Source organism: Grampus griseus (genome assembly GCF_964374135.1).
Source record: "Grampus griseus genome assembly, chromosome: 3".
Lineage (NCBI taxonomy): Eukaryota > Metazoa > Chordata > Mammalia > Artiodactyla > Delphinidae > Grampus > Grampus griseus.
The window spans coordinates 35,818,967-35,839,423 of NC_139019.1; the positions used below are offsets into that span (position 1 = coordinate 35,818,967).

A 20,457-nucleotide genomic window follows, 5' to 3' on the forward strand; every position below is an offset into this window, starting at 1 on the left:
TTTTTTTTTTAAGCCATTTTAAAAGCCCTTGGTCTCAAATAGCATCTGGATATGTGAATCAGTTGTTAATGATATATTCTAAGACTTCAGTGCTAAAGATATTCATGATTCTGATTCATATTTGAAACTCAATTCATTGAGACACTAAATGTAAAACTAAGTGAAAGCTATAATACTCATATCTAAAAAAGGATGCTACATTTTGCAGTAATATGTATTTCCAGGCTAAGAATTTTTCCCTCAAGGAAAGTAGAATTTAAAGGATAAGCTTCTAACCAGCTAGCAAAATTTACTTTCGACATTTTTCATTTTTTTCAAAATCGATTTTATTGCAGCCAAAACAGTGGAATTAACTGTACATAATAAACTATTTTATATATATACACATTTTAAGTTATAGGGAATAAAGTTTATTTTGGCAGAGAGTGTTAAACAAAATTAAAGTTGCATACATTAGTAACATAACTCAACATCCTTAATTTGGTATAAGTGTGACACATTTTCTTGCTTTCCTGTGTTCTGCTAAATCACCATAACCTAAACTGCTTTATAAAATTGATATGCTGAAATTTAATTTTACTGTTTTCGCTTACGCTCTGATTCCAAACAAAACTTTTCATAAGCTTCTTCTATCTCTGGGTCCATCTCATCATCAATATCATCCAAGTATCTGTGAAAGAAGCATATATGACAAGTTTAATGTTTTTTAATTCAGAAAATGTCTAAGATACTACGCCATGAAAGTAAATGTGTCTCCTCACCCCCCCCCATGACCCTTTCTACCAACATGTGACAAAACTATCTTGCCAATCCTACCAATTGCTGATGGGTCTTTCTCCTTCTTCCTCTCCCATTTCTAGTACAAGGCCATATGTTGAAATGCCACAAGTTCATTAGGGCAAAGAGAATATAATGCTTACCAAACAAAACTTTAGAGGATAACCTGAAATTCAATGCCAAGGGCAACTTTAATTTCCAGTAGTATACTCTCGGCAGGGCTGAACCTTCCTAACTGTGCTTGGAAGCACATCCCTGTATTTTTTTCTATTAAACTAGTACATAAAAGTATGTTAACATTAGAAAATCTTACACTGACTTATAATTAAAATGTTACTACTTAGAGACAGAATAAAGGTGGTTCATTTTTTTTTTTAAACCTACAACACATGAGATGGGATAAGAAAAACTGAAGCCACAGACTTAATTTATTTCCACCCTCCACTTATGAAGAGGAGAATCCAAGTAGCATGTCCAAATTCACATGAATTGTTAACAGAACTGGAACTAAACCTCGTAAGTTCTTGGTCCTTCCATATACAAAATGCAGTACGGTCTAACGATAAATGAGTAATACAGTAAAAGTTTATTTTATTACAAAGAATGGTAGATGAAGATTGAGAGATGAGAACAGGACTATAATTTATATATGTCTATCAGTCCAAACATTTTTATATAATTATCTATGTTTTAATTTTAATCGTTTAACAGCTAAGCTTTGAGCCTTTTACTATGTGCCAGGGGGCTGTCTCAGTATTTATGTATCTCATTTAGTTCTCAAAAAAACTCAAGGAGGGGTCTACTATTCCTATTTAATAGATGGAGAAACAGGCACAGAACTTACCTAAGATCTTACAGCATTAGTTACTTATTTAAAGTCTTAGGTATAATAATAGTATTTATTTTATAAAAACTAATTGTTTGAATATGCTACATTAATAGTTTTTCCACCTTAACTATATTTAATTTTCAGAACCATAGTGTTTTCTCTAATATGATTTTCTGAAAATTTTTGGTAAATAACTACTACATATATACCACTATAACACCATTAAATCAAAATGCACATTCTTTCATCATCTTTTCTAGTCTAAACTCCATCTACAAACTGTGGCCACAGAAATTTCACAAAGAAAGCGGCTAAAGATGAGAATTCCCTGGCAGTCCAGTGGTTAGGACTCCACACTTCCACTGCAGGGGGGCCGGGTTCAAGCCCTGGTTGGGGAACTAAGATCATGCTGGCAAGCCACGCGGCATGGCCAAACAAAGCAAAACAACCCCCCCACCAATAAAAAAAAAAACCCAAGGAACAACCCAAAAAACCCCAAAAAAGAAAGCAGCTAAACAGAACTTACGGATCACCAGCCCCTGATAAATCTGTTCCATTTTCTTCATAATCTGGAAAAAAGTCTTCTCTTTCAAGTAACTCTTGATATTTCTCTTGGTAATCTACAAAAAATAAAAAATTTTAATGCTGAAAAATATTCATATGAAATGGCCAGTTATCCCTAAAAATGTTTTTAATATTATGGCTTTTCATTTAAGCAGATACATTTAAATAACAGCAAGGTTCCAACTACATATTTAAGAATATCTTTTACAAAACTTATATTCTAATTGGCTTGCTTTATCTCTCCCCGCCCCCAAAATACGCTCATAAATTATACAGTTGGCCCTTTAGGGTCACTGACCCTCCACACAATCGAAAATCCACATATAACTTAGCCCGCTCTCCTTACACACGTTTCCTTTGTATTCGCGATTCAACCAACCCTGTGTAAGTACTGTAGCACATATTTAGAGAAAAAATCCACATATAAACAGACCTGTGCAGTTCAAACCTGTGTTGTTCAGGGGTCAAATGTATATTTAATATTCCTCTAAATATAAGATGGAAATCAAAGCCACTATGAACATAACAGAGTACATTTCACACCCAGTGTGCATGCTGTTTACATTCTCTGCTGCTTCTTTCCATCAGACAAGATATTGTCCTAACTTGTTGGGGAAGAACATGTTTCTTCCATACTACTGTTTTTCCTTCCACAAGGAGGGATTTCAATCAAACCTCCTAGTTTCTGGCTCCCCCATTACTCCTTCCCAAGGAGGTAAAGTGAGCTACCTGGCTGGCAGGTAAGAGCCATCATTGCTTGAAGTTTCTCAATCAGAGGAGGCTAACCTAGCAAATGTTCTGAGCATAGGAGATTTTCTTTTCTTCCCTCTCCTTAGAGACAGCTGGAACGTAGATACCTGATAAATGTTTCAGCTATACTAACTTTCCCTTGGTTGGGCTCTTCTAAGGCAATAACAGGTGATATTATAGCTCTCCATCTGCCAACTGTCTTAAGCAGAGTTACCGAGTATCTTTTAAGATTAGCATGTGTGTATGAAGTCCTTACCTCTGAATAATAAAATGGGTCAGTGTATATTAAAACTAGTTATCTTACAATTAGTTTCTTATGAAAAACAGCTACCTCAAATTTTGAGAGGATGATGTAATTACATTTAACTCGATAGAGACCATGTTTTTCCAAGATTGTCAGTCTCTATAAAACTCTAATTCTAGCTTAAAGGGTTAGTGATATTTTGATACCCAATCTTGGCAATTTGGAGACAATTTTAACTATAAAACCTTCCTGCAACAAATACTTAAGGCAACAGATAAAACATTCTTTTAAATGTACGAATGAGTTCACACACACACACACACACACACACACACACACACACACACACAATCAAGTCACCAGATGACAGAAACGAGAAGGGAACTGAAAGCCATACATAACTACTGCAGCTGGGAGGCTGATAGACCAGATGGTATTATGAACAAAGGGTTTCGATTTTAAAACCCACAGAAGGTCAGAAAGCAAGGCCTTGAGTCCATGTGAAACAGAGAGATGGAATTCATGCCCCAAGTCCATCCCACCAACACAAAGGCTGAACATTCAAAGAACTGGTATTGCAAGCAAAAGGTGAACCAAGGAAAAACAAAAAACACCTCGGTGGCAAAGGGAGATGGCAAAGAAGCTTGCTTGTCTCTGCCTGGGTTTGGAGTGAGGACAGAAGTACTCTGAAGAAACTGGTTCCCCAGAGAATTTTTAACAATGGGCCTGCACTTCAAATTTCTATTATCCACATAAAGAATCCCTACGACAAGAAAATAGAAACTTGTTCCAAGCCAGTATTACCGCTGTGGCTCCTGGCACAAGCAAATATAAACCCCCCTTTGGAGAGATGTTCCTACAATCCAAGCCACAAGTTTTCATAAACAAAAACAAACAGGCGGTTAAAACGCTGGAGCTGTCATGAAGGGCCATAGTATATGCAACTTAACTTCAAATGATTTAGAAAAAAAAAGTGAGTGTGGAGAGAACAAATAATAAATGGAGTAAACTGTTGAAGGTACATCTGCGTAAAAGGTAGATGGATGTTCTTTGCACAGTTTTTACTTTTATAACTTTACTGTAAGTTTGAAATCACTTCCACAAAAAAAGTTTAAGAAAGACAGTTAAATATGAGACTGCAAAACAAGAACACAACATAAAGCATTTTGTATATGACAATTAGAAATAACAGGGTTAGAATTAAAAGAAAACAAAAATATGAAGCAAAAATAAGCATGTTTAGAATGATGAGAAAAAAAGGACTCAAAACTTTAAGATCAAGATACTTTGAACAAATGCAGAAACAAAATTCAGTTTGAAAACCAAATTGAATTTCTATAAATAAAACAGCCACTAGAAATAAGTAGGAAAAACAGATTGGACAAAGATGAAGATCGAAGAACCAAAATGAATCAAGGTAGCCTCAAAGAATAAGGGACGAAGGGAAATTTGTCTCACCAGACATAGCAAGATTTACAGTAGGTAAGAATAATTAAGAATGCAGTATTGGTGTCAAGACAAACAAGAAGAAAGATCCACATTCATGGACACAGGAATAAGACACAAATCTACAGGGAGTTACATGGTACACAGAGGAACGTTTTGTCCAAGAGAGGAAGGATGACCTGTTGCTGAGATGAGTAACTATAGAATATTTAAGTTCTACCATTTACCACATATAAAAACTAGCCAGATGGATTAATCACCTAAATATAAAAAGCAACAAGGTTTAGAAGACAATGGAATTTGATCATAGTAAGGAAACTAAGTCACAGAGAGCACAAACAAGACTTTAACACTCAAAGCTTCTAAGTGACAACACATGAAAGGGAAAGACAGCACATACTAGGAGAAACTAAGGATCACTTTCCAGGCCATGTAAGTAATTACAAATCAGTGAGAAAGACAAATGATCCAACAGAAATACAGGCAAAGGACACAAACAGGTGATTCTCAAACAAAGAAATCAAGAGGTCAATAGAAACATGAAAAGAAATTCACTACCACTAGTAGGGAAATAAAAGTTTACAATTTCATACAAACAGACTGACAAAAAAATAGGTCTGGTATCAATAAGTGTTGCCAACAATGGGAAATAGGAACTTTCACATGTTGCTGGTGGGAATATTAAGTGGTATAATCATGATGGAAAGCAGTTTAGCAACATTTAGTGAAGTTGAAGATGCATATAGCCTATAATGTAACAATTCTACTTTGTTACCCTAAAGAAGTTCCTGCATGTGCACAAAGATTCTTAAAGATGTTTGCGCAGCACTGTGGGTAGTAACGAGTGTGAACCAACCAACCATCCACAAGTGGGAGGGGATCCATAAACTGTGGTTTACTCTGAGTAGGTTATTATTTGGCATTTAAAATGAATGAACTAAACCTATATATATATCAATCAACATGAACACCAAAAATACTGAATAAAAAATAAGTTGCAAAAAAGATGTGCACAATAAGGCACCATTTAGGTCAATACTGCTGTGTATGGCAACACCTATCATTTACAGTCATACATGAAGTAAAAAGACAGCACAAGGACACCAATGTCAGGACGGTAATTACCTCTGTGGGGGGAAGTTATGGAAGGACTGGACTTGAAGGTGAGGTATCAATTATAGAAACAGAGAATGGTTATTACTATCTATAAAGGGTTTTATTTCTTTGAAAAGACCCAAAGTATATATTGATAAGTGAAATTGGTTCAATCTTGACAGTGAATCAATATGCCCTTTTCTGTGTGTGGTTTTAATATTTTTGAATATTTCATAATTTAAAATTGAGAAGTTAAGTGCTTCTTCTTTCTACCCCTTTGTGCTAGAGGCACAGGACAGTCAGTGCCTGCTATCCAGAGGAAACAAATGGGAAAATTCTGATAAGCTGGTTGTAAGTTTGTTCAAAGTGGGGAAATGTTCTCTTGCTCACAGTGCAGTTCTGTTGATCACAATTAAAGCACTCATTCTATAAAACGGCTCTTTTCTGGGAAGGGAAGTGTGCAGAGATTTAGATTTTAATTAACTGACCCACCAAATATTAATAAGATTCACAATTTTTAGTATCTGCAAGTATTAACCTGTACCAATGAAAGCTGCTGACTATATAGTGAACTATATAGTATAACTACCCCTTCCGCTTTAACTACCTGAAAGTTTAGAGTATAAAAACAAAATATTAGAGGAAATATAAAATAAAAATGCTTGCATTTAATTGAGGGATTCTTCCAATCCTTCACTGTTAGGGTGACAAGACACTATATACTGAATCAAATGTTCGATGTGAAATGGTTCCAAGTGGTAACTATAAGAATATTCTAGTGAGACAAACCTTTACCCTATATTTTAGAACGATGTGAACTCTTCAAAATGCTACAACTTTGTGCCAGTGAGGGTATGGTTTTCTGTAATTTACTATCTTACCAAAAAATGGTCGGAAAATGACTGAGACAACATACCTGGATCAGCGGCAGTGAAAGGAACACCATCAGATGTATAAAATGTTGGCTCATTCTAGGAGGAATCAGAGCGATTAAAACATGTTATCATTTCAGAATTGCTTTTTTAAAGCACATTAATTGAGCATGGCTGATTTCATTCATCTGTACCTGATAATACAAAAACAAGCAAAAAACTAAATTCCTAGCAGCCATTTTCATTTCACTGGGAAAGTCTATGGTCTTCAGATTACTATTCTATTATCTCAAGTTCTTGTGGGTCTAACCCCACCGTCTGCCGCCTGTCACACCCTTGGTGACTTGGTGCGTCGTCGTGCACTGTGATTTAGTGTCAGCTGATTTTTAGTTGTGGTTCCCACCCCCTGCAACCATTTTTTTCTTTAAGTATTTCCAAGACTGGATTGTAAGAGCATTCCTCCATAGTTTCTTTCTGTTTGATCCTGTCGAGAGCTTCAGGGCATCACTGGCCTGGTAATCATTTTCGTTTTCTTAATTTACTTTACTACAAAATGCCAAGTAAAAGTTTGAAATGCAGGCCTTTGATCATGAATTCTCTGGAAAAACTGCTTTGAGGAATCCCTACACTCACCCAAGTCCAAGTCAAACCTTATTCATTTCCCTTGCCATTGAATGGCTCTTTGTCTAGTCTACCCTTTCACTGAGGATTCCTTCCATGGCTGCCATGTGACTCTAAGCCAGTGAAAAGAGTTATTAGGTATTAAATTCTGAGATAAGTTTATGTAACTTATCTACAAATTGCCAAAATTGAATTCAAGCAATAACCAAATTTAAAATGCAAACACTGGCATACCATAAAATAATTAGGATCATTTTCAGGTGTTGCTTCCCTGTATGTTGAAGTTGCATGGACTCTACCCCAGTTACTTGACCGGAGTTCTACAAGCTTCAAGAGCATCTGTTTTACATCTCTGCAGACAAAAGTTGAAAATGAGTTAAAACGAGCAAGTGTCATTGTGCTCTAATATATCACAGATGCCTAAAACGTTGTTTCAAAAATTTAACATGCTTTGATATTCTAGACATTTCCTTTAATAACACAAATTTATCTTTTAAAAAAAATGCACATCACTCCTTTACTATACTGATCTGGAAAAAAGGATCTAGTACAGTTATGCTCAAATGCGTACTGGGCCCAAGTGGCAGGCCAAGCAACTGGAACATGATTCAGAAATCTGGCACAGTGAAAGACACACTTGGACGTGATCAAGAGGCATTTCACTACCACAAAGTAATAAGGCAGCGGAGGGATTCTAACACGTGAGAGGATGAACTCCTACACCTTGGAAATCAAGGAGCTTATCCCATGTTGGTGTAAGGAATGGCTCATTTTCTGATGACCACACGTGGGAATATTTCAACAGTCATCAGAAACCCCAGAAGGTTTTTTTTTTAATTATATAATTTTAAAATCTACAAACAATAAGTGCTGGAGAGGGTGTGGAGAAAAAGAAACCCTCCTGCACTGTTGGTGGGAATGTAAATTGATACAGCCACTATGGAGAACAGTATGGAGGTTCCTTAAAAAACTAAAAATAGAATTACCATATGACCCAGCAATCCCACTACTAGGCATATACCCTGAGAAAACCATAATTCAAAAAGAGACATGTACCACAATGTTCATTGCAGCACCATTTACAACAGCCAGGACATGGAAGCAGCCTAAGTGTCCACAGACGAATGGATAAAGAAGATGTGGCACATATATACAATGGAATATTACTCAGACGTAAAAAGAAACGAAATTGAGTTATTTGTAGTGGGGCGATGGACCTAGAGTCTGTCATACAGAGTGAAGTAAGTCAGAAAGAGAAAGACAAATACCATATGCTAACACATATATGTGGAATCTAAAAAAAAAAAGTTCTGATGAACGTAGGGGCAGGACAGGAATAAAGACGCAGATGTAGAGAATGGACTTGAGGACCCGGGGAGGGGGAAGGGTAAGCTGGGACAAAGTGAGAGAGTAGCATTGATATATATACACTACCAAATGTAAAACAGATAGCTAGTGGGAAGCAGCTGCATAGCACAGGGAGATCAGCTCGGTGCTTTGTGACCACCTAGAGGGGTGGGATAGGGAGGGTGGGAGGGAGACACAAGAGGGAGGGGTTATGGGGGTATATGTACACGTATAGCTGACTCACTTTGTAACACAGCAGAAACTAACACAACATTGTAAAGCAATTATACTCCAATAAAGATGTTAAAAAAATTAAAAATTAAAAAAAAATTATATACTTTTTTGTAAAAGTAAATACAACACATAAACATCCAGGATTGATCCCAATCTTCTGCAGGCAGGGAGGAAATATTTGTTTCAATCGCCACGCATATTACATTCATTCTCCACTGGAATGACTACAGCCACCCAGTCACCTGACTACAGAATAATACAGGACCGGCCCCTGGGAACATAAATAGGCTCTCTTGTTTTCCCTCATTGGTCACGCCTAACATGGTTCCCCCAACCCTTACTCAAGCAGATCCTTAGTAATAGACAAAGCATTAGCAACCCCCTGCCCCCGAATTACTTCCTGTCCACCCTCTTGGACAAGTCTTCCCTTGCTTGGACTGACAACCCTGCCCCAGAGGTGCATTCTGACTAGACTGCATGAAGGGAGTGGGTCCAAGAGAAAAAAATGGCTAATATGAAATTGGGAGCCACTGGTCCCCATCTGGATCTACAACTTACAGATGCGGTCAGTTTGATATGTGTAGGGGAGAAGTGCAGAGGAATGGGATGGGCAGGGAGGGTGTCCTTGGGAGTAGTTTGTCTGCTGCTCGCCCTCCCTTCTTGGCCTTGCCCTGGGCAGCCACAGCGTCCATGGCTTTACACACAGTCTCCTCATCCCCCAGGAACTGCACAGGCGTGATGGGCTTCATGTTCTTGTCCAATTCACGGTCAGCAGGCTCAGCTCCACGATAAGCTCTTCGGAGACCCTCTCTGCTTGACAATGCCCCTGGAGGCGGGTGCCGTGGGCTACAGCCAATACCCGTTTCCCCTTCTTGATCTGGGAAACTATTTCTTCCTTCCAAAAGGGCAGAGCTCTGGTAATAGTATCCTTCAGACTCTCACGGGAGGGTAGCTAACCTGCAGTGAGGTCTCCATGCCTTCGATTCTCACTGATGCTGCTGTGGAAGGGATGACTGGGCTCCACTGGAGGTAGTGGGACTTCAGAGGAGCGCCTTCAGATCTTCACTGGGCCTCGCTGCGCTTGGCAGTGGTTTCTGCTTTACTGAGGCCAGAGCCCTCACTGCCGCCCACTGAGGAGCCTGTCCTCGCCTCTGAGAGCCACATTTGGTCAACGGCACCCAGCACTGTCCAGAGGGTCTGACGTGCTCTCTTACGCACTGAGGTGAAGTCTACATGCTCGCAGCCCACTGCCTGGCTCCTGCTGTCTTTTTTTTTTTAAGACAGGCTTGAAATTTATTCCATGTAACTGTGGCTATATATGGTTCTTAAAGGCAGTGCGATCCTGCTAACACTTTTATACCTCCAACTGGACTTACAGTAGTACTTTACCCAAATATTTATTGAGCTTAAAAGTATTAATCATTTTATTTTTAATGGACTCATATTCCCCCAGGAATATCTTAACTTCTTCCATTCATAAGCATAATTGAAGAAAAGTGGTTAGGTGAGCAGAAGCCATAGGTAAAAAAAAATTTCTGTAGATCTATAAAGAGTATTCTGATGAAGCACAACAGATTAAAAACAACCCCAAAGAAAAAGCAAGGAATTGAGATCTACTGGCTGTCTATATTACTTCTTTTCCTACCTGCTGCAATTTGCGTCTAGGACAACATTTTCAATTCTCTGAATAACTTCTTCCATATCAGTCTTTCCTTTTTCCTTCCAGGCATCTTCTAAAACTGACCCTGTCAACTAAAAAAGCAAGTATCAGTAAAATAAAGAATTCAATAAAGTACAGAAATTCTAAAAAGATATTAGTAGTAGTTCAAGCATTCTTTAAATAAGATGAATTTAGCAAGTTAAATATTCCTAATTATTTTCTACCATCTAATATTCAGGAATCGCTATACTTTTTCTTGACAGGGAAAAGGAATGAACTATAGCAGAAGTTTAATCATAGGCTTTATATGCCAATGACTGTATGGCATGTTTGCTATATGACCAAGGCTATAAAATTTTAATCAACATATCACTTTTTGAAATATGCAACATCCAACAAGTGTAGAAACTCAGAATTTAAAAAACACAATCAGGAAAAAATGAGTTAAGAATATAAGCAGGTAATTCACAGAAACTAAAAAAATGGCTTACAAACAAAAAAAGGCTTTAATTCACTAGTGATTTTAGTCACAGAAATGCAAATTAAAATGAGCTTTTTGTTTTTACTCATCACGATGACAAAATAAAACCTAGGACTGATTCTCTCCATCACTGATAAGGATATGGGAAAAGAGGTATACTCATTCACTGTTGGTGGGAACACACTCTGGTTCAGCATTTGGAAGGGAAATTTGGCATTACTTATCAAATTAAGGTATACATGCTCACTGAGCCACCAAATCTATGGGTAAGAATTTAAGTTACATAAACAACTGCATATATTACTGACAGTGCTACAGTGGCTAAACTGAAAATAACTGCTCAAGGATGGAATGCATAAACAATGTGCATGCATACAATGGAATACTGGGAAGCTACTGAGCAAAGAGCCATGCAAAAATCCAAGACCTTCATTTGGTGGCGAAAAAGCCAGCCACATCAGAGTAAGATCTTACGAGAGCACACATGCAGATAGAGGAAGGGAAAGAAAGGGACTTTACGTATGGAGCGGAGTGAAGGACTTCCATTTTTCACTTTTAAATTTCTTATATTAAACAATAAGTATATATTGCCTTCCCAATATTAAATTTGAGAGTAAAGTAAAATGTCAATATTTAACTTAAATAACTAACTCTTGGATCTATTTGTGCATTATATGTACTTTCCTTCCTCTAAATTATACACTAAAGGGATGAAACAGTTACATTTTAAGAAAAAAATAAGTAAAACCTACCTTCAGTAATTTTACTGCACAAATTAAGTTGTCGTCCATAGGATTAGAAAAGAGGGCATTCAGCAACTCCCGAAGACCGACCTGAAGAATGTCTGCCCTTGTAACCTGCCCATTTGTTCCTTTGATCTTTTGGGGAGAAGAAAATGAAAAGCAACTATGCCAAAATATAACACAGATATACAAATGGTCTAACAAAGTGCTGGCAAAATAAGTGGTTTAAGTTAAACAATACAAAACATATGGTCAGGGTCTTCCCTGTTGGTGCAGTGGTTAAGAATCTGCCTGCCAATGCAAGGGACACAGGTTCGAGCCCTGGCTGGGGAAGGTCCCACATGCCGCGGAGCAACTAAGCTCGTGCTCCACAACTACTGAGCCTGCGCTCTAGAGCCCGCGAGCCACAACTACTGAGCCCATGTACCACAGCTACCGAAGCCCACACGCCTAGAGCCTGTGCTCTGCAACAAGAGAAGCCATGACAATGAGAAGCCCGCGCACTGCAACGAAGAGTAGTCCCCGCTCGCCACAACTAGAGAAAGCCCGCGCACAGCAACAAAGACCCAACACAGCCAAAAATAAATAAATAAATTTATATATATATAAAAAAATATATGGTCAGGATAATTTAAGCCTCCTTTAATATTACCGCTTCATAAAGCAGTCTCTAGCCTATTAACACCTTTTTGGGAACACAGAGCTTTCTTCTGCTTTTTATACTATTTAAAAATACTCTAACTTGCATCAGAATACAACATGTATCTCAGCTCTCTGGCTTGAAGAACTGTAGGTTCAGGAGCCATGCCTTATCTTTATAACTCCCACCACACATATCATGACTTCTACATAGGAAGTTCAACTGCGTTCTTAAAGTGACAATTCATTTAAGGTACATTTTATATTGGTGTTCTTATTTGGCTTATACAAAAATAAACTGAGAAAGATTACGGCATGAGATTTTTTTAAAAATTAAGGTTATCTGTGGTAAAAAGGGATAGTAAATTAGGCACGAGATTGCACAAAGACCTTTTAGATGCACTGACTGAGATGTACATTTGACGGTGGATTCGTGTGTCTTTTCAGTGGTATTTACAATACTAAGTCCTCAAATCAGAGTTTAAGAAGGTATACCGATATCTGGGACTAAGTAGTTAAAAAAAAAAAAAATCAAGCAAATCCATTACAAAGTAATATTCAGCACTTAATGTTGCCTCCCAACAAGCATATACTCAAGTATGCCACCAATTTAGCTGTAGACTTTGTACAAATACATTCTATATAGAAGATTAATATATAAAATAGGACCAAAAAGAACTACTGTAGGTGAATTAGGTGAAAAAAAAAACCCAAAAAACACAGAAACTCTAGTCTCTCCCCTCTTCAAAGTTTTATGCTCTGCAAGGCAAGTTGCTTTTGGGTCACCATCTGAAAGTCAACATACTAAATGTGCTAATATTTATGATACAAGGATTCAAAAAGGTGTGACTGTCTGTATTCCAAAAGCTTGAAATCACATGTAAACCATGGCTTTCCAAAAGTACATAGCTTAGTAACTATCTCCCAACACTGCCCATGAACAGGAAGACAAAATGGTACATATGTTCCATTTGAGGACAGATACTACCATGAGTAGGTACTGAGACTATTTTCTTTATCTCCCATTTCACTCTTAATGTTATAAAAGAGTAAACACAAATTCCTTATTGAGATCAATTTATATTCTCAGGCTTTGTCAGTACTAAAAAGAAAAATTTCTCCTCACCTCCAGGTTAAGATAAAGTTCTCCCAGAAAGAGTACAAATGCATGGAATCGTTTTCGAGTCACTTCGTCCCCTTTTGCAGCTTGATCTTTAACTTCATATTCAGTCCGACATCTAATAAAGACATACCTTTTGTAATCTCACATTGCTTTGTTTTTTAAATAGTCAAACAAGATGACCATTTGTCAGTTTGGTTGTTCACAAGCAATACAGAGGCAAGTACAATGCACCAACACTCTGATTTTCTGTAATAAAAAGTGTTCCTGTCTATTGTAGCGATCAGAATATGTACTATCTTTTCATACAAAGATTCCTAGTTTTAAGAAACTGATAAGAATAGTTGAAAATAAACCTATTACTAGAACAAACTGTAACAAGTTACAGCTACATAGATTTCATGAGGTTCGTTGTATATTGGCACTAAAAAACAAAACAAAAACCCTCACTGCCTCACCTTATTTATTGTCTCATAGGCTTTTTAAGAAAGCACTGTTTTTATGCGAAGTATCCCTAAAATATTCTGCTCTTGCTGAAATACGAACTTTGAACAGAGCTTTAAAAAAGATATATAAATACAGGTGACGTCCAACCAAGCTGAAAATGAATTCTTATTAAGCCCATTATTCTTAGAATTTCTATTATACGAATCAGAGAAGTGAAGTAAGAGGAGGAAGTCCCCAATTGAAACCACACAGAAACATAGAAGGCAATTAATCTGGTCTTTGTCTGGGTCTTTGTTTCTAATAGAGACTAAAGGAGTCAATTTATTTTCCCTTGTTTGATTTCTCCCTGACTTGGTGCATTCACCTTAGAGCTTACATAGCTCTTATTATCTAAAATAATCACAATAAGCCTGTCATTGTCTATACCAATGAATTATGGTGTCAGCTGTTACTAAAACGGATTTTTAAAATTTACTTTTAATGTTCACCATTTTGGTGTTAAGATTTTTTTATTTTTATTGATAAGGTGTAAGAACATTCTAGAAAAGTCATGCGTTTTATAAAAATGATTTTGATAGTTCTCCTTTTAAAGACCAAGGGAGCAGCTTATGAAGGTTTAATGGCTTTCATACCTGAGGTACCAATTTAAAAAAATTTTCAAAAAGAACCTAGAAAGTCATTTCTTGTCCAAGAATTTACCTTGGTTCAGTTTATGTATCAATCATAAACCCAGCTTAGCTTATTGTGCCAATGCTTACAAGCTATATTAAATGAGCAACATCTGCTGTTTGAGTCAGACATGGAAAGATATTGGTCATCTTCTCATACATATTAATTCCTCATCAGAAAAAAAGTTGGGATATCTATAAATAGAACACTGGTTAATAATGGAAAGGATCAGTTAATTAATGCCAATTCAGTTATCCAAGCACCTTGTTGGCTGCTTTCCTTTCTCTTTCCTTTTATGACTTTTCAGGTAAGAGCTTCGATGAAATGACCTTTTTGTTTTATCAACGCCATTACTATTAGATTATATATTAATATATGTTAATGTACGTACAAATGCAAATCCCTACCCTTGTACATGGTTGATTATCTAGGTGAGAGGAAAGACTCTAAAACTTTAAGCTAAAGACTTTCAATTATAAAATTAATACATGGCTATTTCAAAAAGGTTAAAACAGAAAAATATAAAGGATAAAGACACTGCAGCCCAGAAATAACTGCTGTGAAGGTAACTTCTATCTGTTTCAAAGTATTCTACATTTTTAAGTTAACAGAATTATGATCTTTTCACTTGTTATATGATTAGTGTTCTTCCATGTTGATAGCTTTGACAGTATCCTAGTACTAGAGAAGCACACACAGGGGATACAGAGTCAAAAGAGCCAGAAGAGTGATTCTCAACCATGACTACATAGTAGAACACTTGGCGAGATTTATAAACCATGCCCACACTCTCCTTCAGTCTAATTATATCAGAATTTCCAAGACTGGGGGCTTAGCTCCATTTTAAGTCTCTAGGTAACTCCAAGGCAGAGCCAGGGGTGAGTAGCACAAGGGAAGATAAGCAAGCCTTTCTACCATCCTACCTCCTCAAAGTGCCAACTTTCACATCTTTCCAAAAGCTATAATTTGTACTTTAATGATTAGGTAAGGTTGGATATTTCTGTAACTTTGTCATTTATATTTTTCCAAACTGCACCTATCCAGAGTCATTCCAAATACTTCTATTAAAAATAGAAATATTTCTGGCCTTTTTCTTACTCATTCCTAAGAGGCCCCTCTTTTCATATTAAATAAATGACCTCACTGCCATGTTGTTACAAATGTCCCTATTTTTACTTCACTTCTTATAAATTTATGACCCCTCCAATATTATAATCTATATGAAATTAAGTTTAATCTCTTGTTTTAGGGCCTGTAGGTATCATGTCTTGCTTAAAATGGCTTTACCAACCTAATATTTTTGTTTGTCATTTTTTCCCCTAGTATTTACTGTTTCAGTTTTATATCTGAAATATATTTTGGTGTAAAGAATGAGACAGGAACCCATCTTTGTTTTTTTTCTTCCCAAATGACTAGCCAGTTATGTCAGCAGCACAATTTGTCTTTTACTTATGTATCTGAAGTGTCACCTTCGTTAAAAGCTTAATTTTCAAGTGTCTCTGGAGTGTACTTTTGGAGTCTTTATTCTGTTCCAGTGCAGTTTAACCACAAGATGGAATACTTTGCAACCATTAAAAGTATCTTTAAAGAACTAACAGGCAATCTCTAATAAACTCAAAGACAACCTTGTTATTGAATAAAACAACTCAGATTATAAGAAAATTCATTTCCCTACATTAGCTCATTAATTCAATGTCATCCCAAAACATAAATAAGTAACAACATTTGTGTAATTTCACATGCTGATTCTAAAGTTCAGAGAAAATAAGCATGCAAGAATAGCAAAGAAGACTACACACACACACACACACACAGACACACAAACGAATGGGGAACTAACTAGACTAGTGTGAAAAAATTAGAGTTTTTTAATAGCCTGGTAATAAAACAGGAAGAGAACAAGTAATGAATGGAATAGAATGAAAGTCCAGAATCAATGCAAATATAAGGATGTAGTGTGATAAAGGCAGCAGTTCTAATAAGGAATGGATCATTCAAAAAAGTGGTATGGGAAAAATTGGTTAAACATGTGGCAATAAATGAAATTAGATCCTTACTCAAGCCAAAAGTACTAAAAAATATGTAAAGTGACCATTTTTAAGATCTTGGAAAAGGAAAAGACCTTTCTAGGCACAAAACCAAAGGCAGAGACCATCATAAGAAAAAGGCATATACATGACTATAAACTTAATACTATACAAGTAAGAATGGTCTGCCCTTGGACTTCCCTGGTGGCGCAGCAGTTAAGAATCCACCTGCCAGGTTTCCCTGGTGGCGCAGTGGTCAAGAATCCACCTGCCAATGCAGGGTACACGGGTTTGAGCCCTGGTCCAGGAAGATCCCACATGTCACGGAGCAACTAAGCCTGTGCACCACAACTACTGAGCCTGTGCTCTAGAGCCCGCGAGCCACAACTACTGAGCCCACGAGCTGCAACTACTGAAGCCTGCGTGCCTAGAGCCCGTGCTCCACAACAAGAGAAGCCACTGCAATGAGAAGCCCGCTCACCACAACGAAGAGTAGCCCCTGCTCACTGCAACTAGAGAAAGCTCCTGCACAGCAACGAAGACCCAATGCAGCCAAAAATAAATAAATAAATAAATTTTAAAAAGAAAGAAAAAAAAAAAGAATGGCTGCCCTATTCTCCCCTGCAACTTCCTATAAAGAACAGTCTTTAGCAAAGAAGAATGGTCAAATTCTAGTACATTTAGAAGTAGTTTTCCTTTAATTTCATATATACACACTAACCTTTGAAGTAGCAATTGGCGGAAGTTGCCACTCTGTGGGCTAATTGTCAGATGATGGGACAGGTAATTACAGAGGCGAGCTCCCATGTAAGAGAAATTTGGGATAGATGTGGCCTTTCAAAAAGAAAAAAGTTTTATATGACACAGACACATCAAGTTATTAATGCAAACACTTAACAGCAATATTCTAAAGAGGAAAAACATTCCTGCCCCCAAAACTGTACAGGAAAATGTACAAGTCATTTGTAATTGTTAGGCATAAGGATATTAACTCTCCCTCCCAACCTTACACCAAGAACCAGAATAAGTACAAAGAAAAACATTAAGGTAAGCTCTCCCCACCATTTACCCGAGGTTAGCAGAAAGCAAAGAGATAAATCTCTCTTTACACCAACTAATTTTTGCACAAAATATGTACATGTACCCAGTTGCATAGTGCCAATTATGAAGTATATTTGCCAAACTAATGATCTGTGGCATTTCTCAGGAATAGGATGGCACCAACTTTGGCATCTAGCAGTCCAGAACAAGAATCCCAGGCCTGTTTTGTGACCCTGGATATCTCTAAACCTCCCTGAGCTTCAGTTTCTTGATTCCTAAAGAGGTAATTAATGGTACCTGATGCAAAAGCTTAACACTTCAACAACACTCCAAACACTTGGGGTAATAAAAGAGGAAATCAAAAGAAATAAGCTATTTTTAATAAGAAGACAGTGGAAAAACACTGAGTATCAAAGACTGTGTGACATAGCCAAAGAAGTACTCAGGAAGTTCAACTTTCACTGCAGTTTTTAAAGAACAGTAGAATACACACATTAAGAGGTTAAGGGACTTGGCCAATCTCACAAAGGTAGTAGTTTACCAGAGTCTAGATCTAACAAATGGCCTGATGCCCCTCCAATCCTATGTTGGGTCTAGTTACTCATGTGCAACCTTAGACAAGTCATTTAACCTCTGTTAAGCTATGTATAAAATGGGGATAAGAGTAATACCTTGCAACCACTGAGGATTAAATGAGTTAACTACAGGTCAAGTGTTTAGCATTGCCTGGCATGGAGTAAGTACTTTATAGTTAGAACTTTTTATTTCTAATTATTTCCTTGCTCACACAGGACCCTGTACATTTCTCAGCAAGGAAGAAAGACTGATTCCTCCTGACATTCATGTATGTACCCCAAAAGACTTGAAATTCAAAATTTATACTTTTCCCATTATTGGCATTGCCTGTTTTCCTTTACTTTTAAAATTTAAAGTAAATTTAAAGACAACAAGGCTGGTCATTAAAGTTTCCTGCCTCCCTGCTATACCTCAATTTTACTTCCATAGACAACCACTTTCAATTCTTTCAGCTGAAAAGGTTTTAACCTCCGTATCTCCATGCTCCATGATTTGAGTTTAGCCATTTCTTACTAGCTCCCCACGAAGGAAGATAAGCATTTACTTTTCACCCTGTTTAACCTTACTTCATTCCACTATGGTATAACTGTAGATACACCATGATTTTTTTAAATAGTTTTGTGTTTCCCTTTACAGTTGTACCATGTATTATGCTGATTTCTCCTCTCTTGCACAACCTTGTTTTCCCTAGACTTAATTTTTTCTACTTTTTAAATATATTTCTCACTGACTTCTCATTAGTTCTTTCTTCTTAATATCTTCAAACATAAGGGAGTGTCCTCATCTTACCAGGGAAGTCTCTCCTGGAGCATTCTGCCCGATTCCAGTGAAGCCTTGTACCTCTAGGCCTACTATGTGCATGGCTACTATCTTGGGATCTCCCTTCACCATCATCTGGATGATTCACTTAGCTTCTCCTGTAAAATTCCCTGTTTCCTAGTTCCCATGTCTTCATCCTTAAATCCTCCTTTTGGTGGAGTACCTCCTTCAATAACTTCAAGAAGGATTATGATAAAACTTCAAACTGGTTACTCAGTGCAAAAAGATCTAGACAGTCTAATTTTTTTTAGATGTTCAAGCAATCTTTTTAGCCTCATTCCATCCTTATCCTAGAACCTTTTTGGAGATTCTGCATCATAAATCAGGGCGATTCTCGACTTTCCCCACTGGCTTGGAATTCAACTTTTAAAAAAATCCGCCAGGTCAGTTACCACTCACCCATCTGCGTTCTAGTCTCCAAAATGGGTACTTCTATCTCCTTTCGCCATATAAGTCCTTATGGGCTTTTGGTGTTCTAAAATCCCCACACTGTCATTTTACAGTAGTATTTGGTGAGGAATCAAAATTGAGTATGTAGGTTTAATCTGCTTTTTTTTTTTTTACTGTTGGTAAATCTATATCACTGACCATAGAATGGTAGGACTTAAAATATATGAAGCGTTGGCTTTGAGACAATCACAAAAATTGTAGTTTGTTAGGTTAGAGCCTTTCTAACCAACCCTGATATAATACGAGCATAATAAGAACTATAATAATATAATTCTGATATAAGAACTATAATCAAGCAGCCTATTGAAGAGCTGAAACTAAATAGAGCCAGAAAAGCAAAAAGAAAACAGTAAAATTCTTCCATTTTCTTATCTAATATTCCTTTATAATCCATTTAGATGGCAAAAGTAGGAATCAGTACAAATAGAGCAGATCTATCTTCCTAAAACCTCAAGCATTTTTAGAAATCTAAGAGTTGGTCAGGTAATACTGAGGTCCAGTAACAATCCAGAACAAACTGGAAAAGTAGTCAAATGAAACACGAGGTAGGATTAAGAAAACACACAAAAAAACAACCTGCTATCATAAGTCACCCTCACATATATTCCCAGTTTGAGCTGCTCTTTCAGCAATGACTGAAACAGAAATATAACCTTTGGTGGCGTTTATCTCCTACTCTGTTTTTGGCCAGCCTCCTCACTGACCTTAAATTTGTCTTCAAAATTGAGTGTTGTCTATTTTTTCCCCCTTAAAATAGCATTAATGTGTCAGTGACCAATATGCTAGAATTAAAACTAAACTTTGTGTGAACAACCTAGACTGACATTAGATTTTTTAAAGGAATTGAGATGTAAATCCTTGAAATTTTTAAAGACAAGCAGAAATGTTAAGACTTAAATCAAGGTGTTTTGTGGTCCTTTTTTTTTTTTTTTTTTAAATAAAGAATCATTTGTGAGGCAAAAAAGTTCTCCCATGACTTTTTTTCTCCCCTACTCCAATAATGGCA

At 36.9% G+C, this 20,457-nt stretch overlaps 1 protein-coding gene across 3 annotated transcripts in view; it reads right to left on the reverse strand.

Annotated features, from left to right (window-relative positions):
- Window positions 1–294: 294 nt before the first annotated feature.
- PAIP1 (poly(A) binding protein interacting protein 1) overlaps window positions 295–20,457 on the reverse strand; it is a 28,406-nt gene continuing 8,243 nt past the window's right edge. For 2 of the 3 annotated variants that reach the window (XM_082651642.1, XM_082651641.1), the window contains exons 4-11: window positions 17,287–17,399; window positions 13,429–13,540; window positions 11,673–11,798; window positions 10,425–10,531; window positions 7,433–7,550; window positions 6,622–6,676; window positions 2,133–2,226; window positions 296–670 (exon numbers count right to left, since the gene is read on the reverse strand). In XM_082651642.1, the coding sequence (XP_082507768.1) occupies window positions 577–670; window positions 2,133–2,226; window positions 6,622–6,676; window positions 7,433–7,550; window positions 10,425–10,531; window positions 11,673–11,798; window positions 13,429–13,540; window positions 17,287–17,399 (819 nt within the window). In that variant the 3' untranslated portion in view covers window positions 296–576. Of the gene's footprint in view, window positions 671–2,132; window positions 2,227–6,621; window positions 6,677–7,432; window positions 7,551–10,424; window positions 10,532–11,672; window positions 11,799–13,428; window positions 13,541–17,286; window positions 17,400–20,457 lie in introns of all 3 variants that reach the window. The other variant, XM_082651640.1, reaches the window with a different exon arrangement.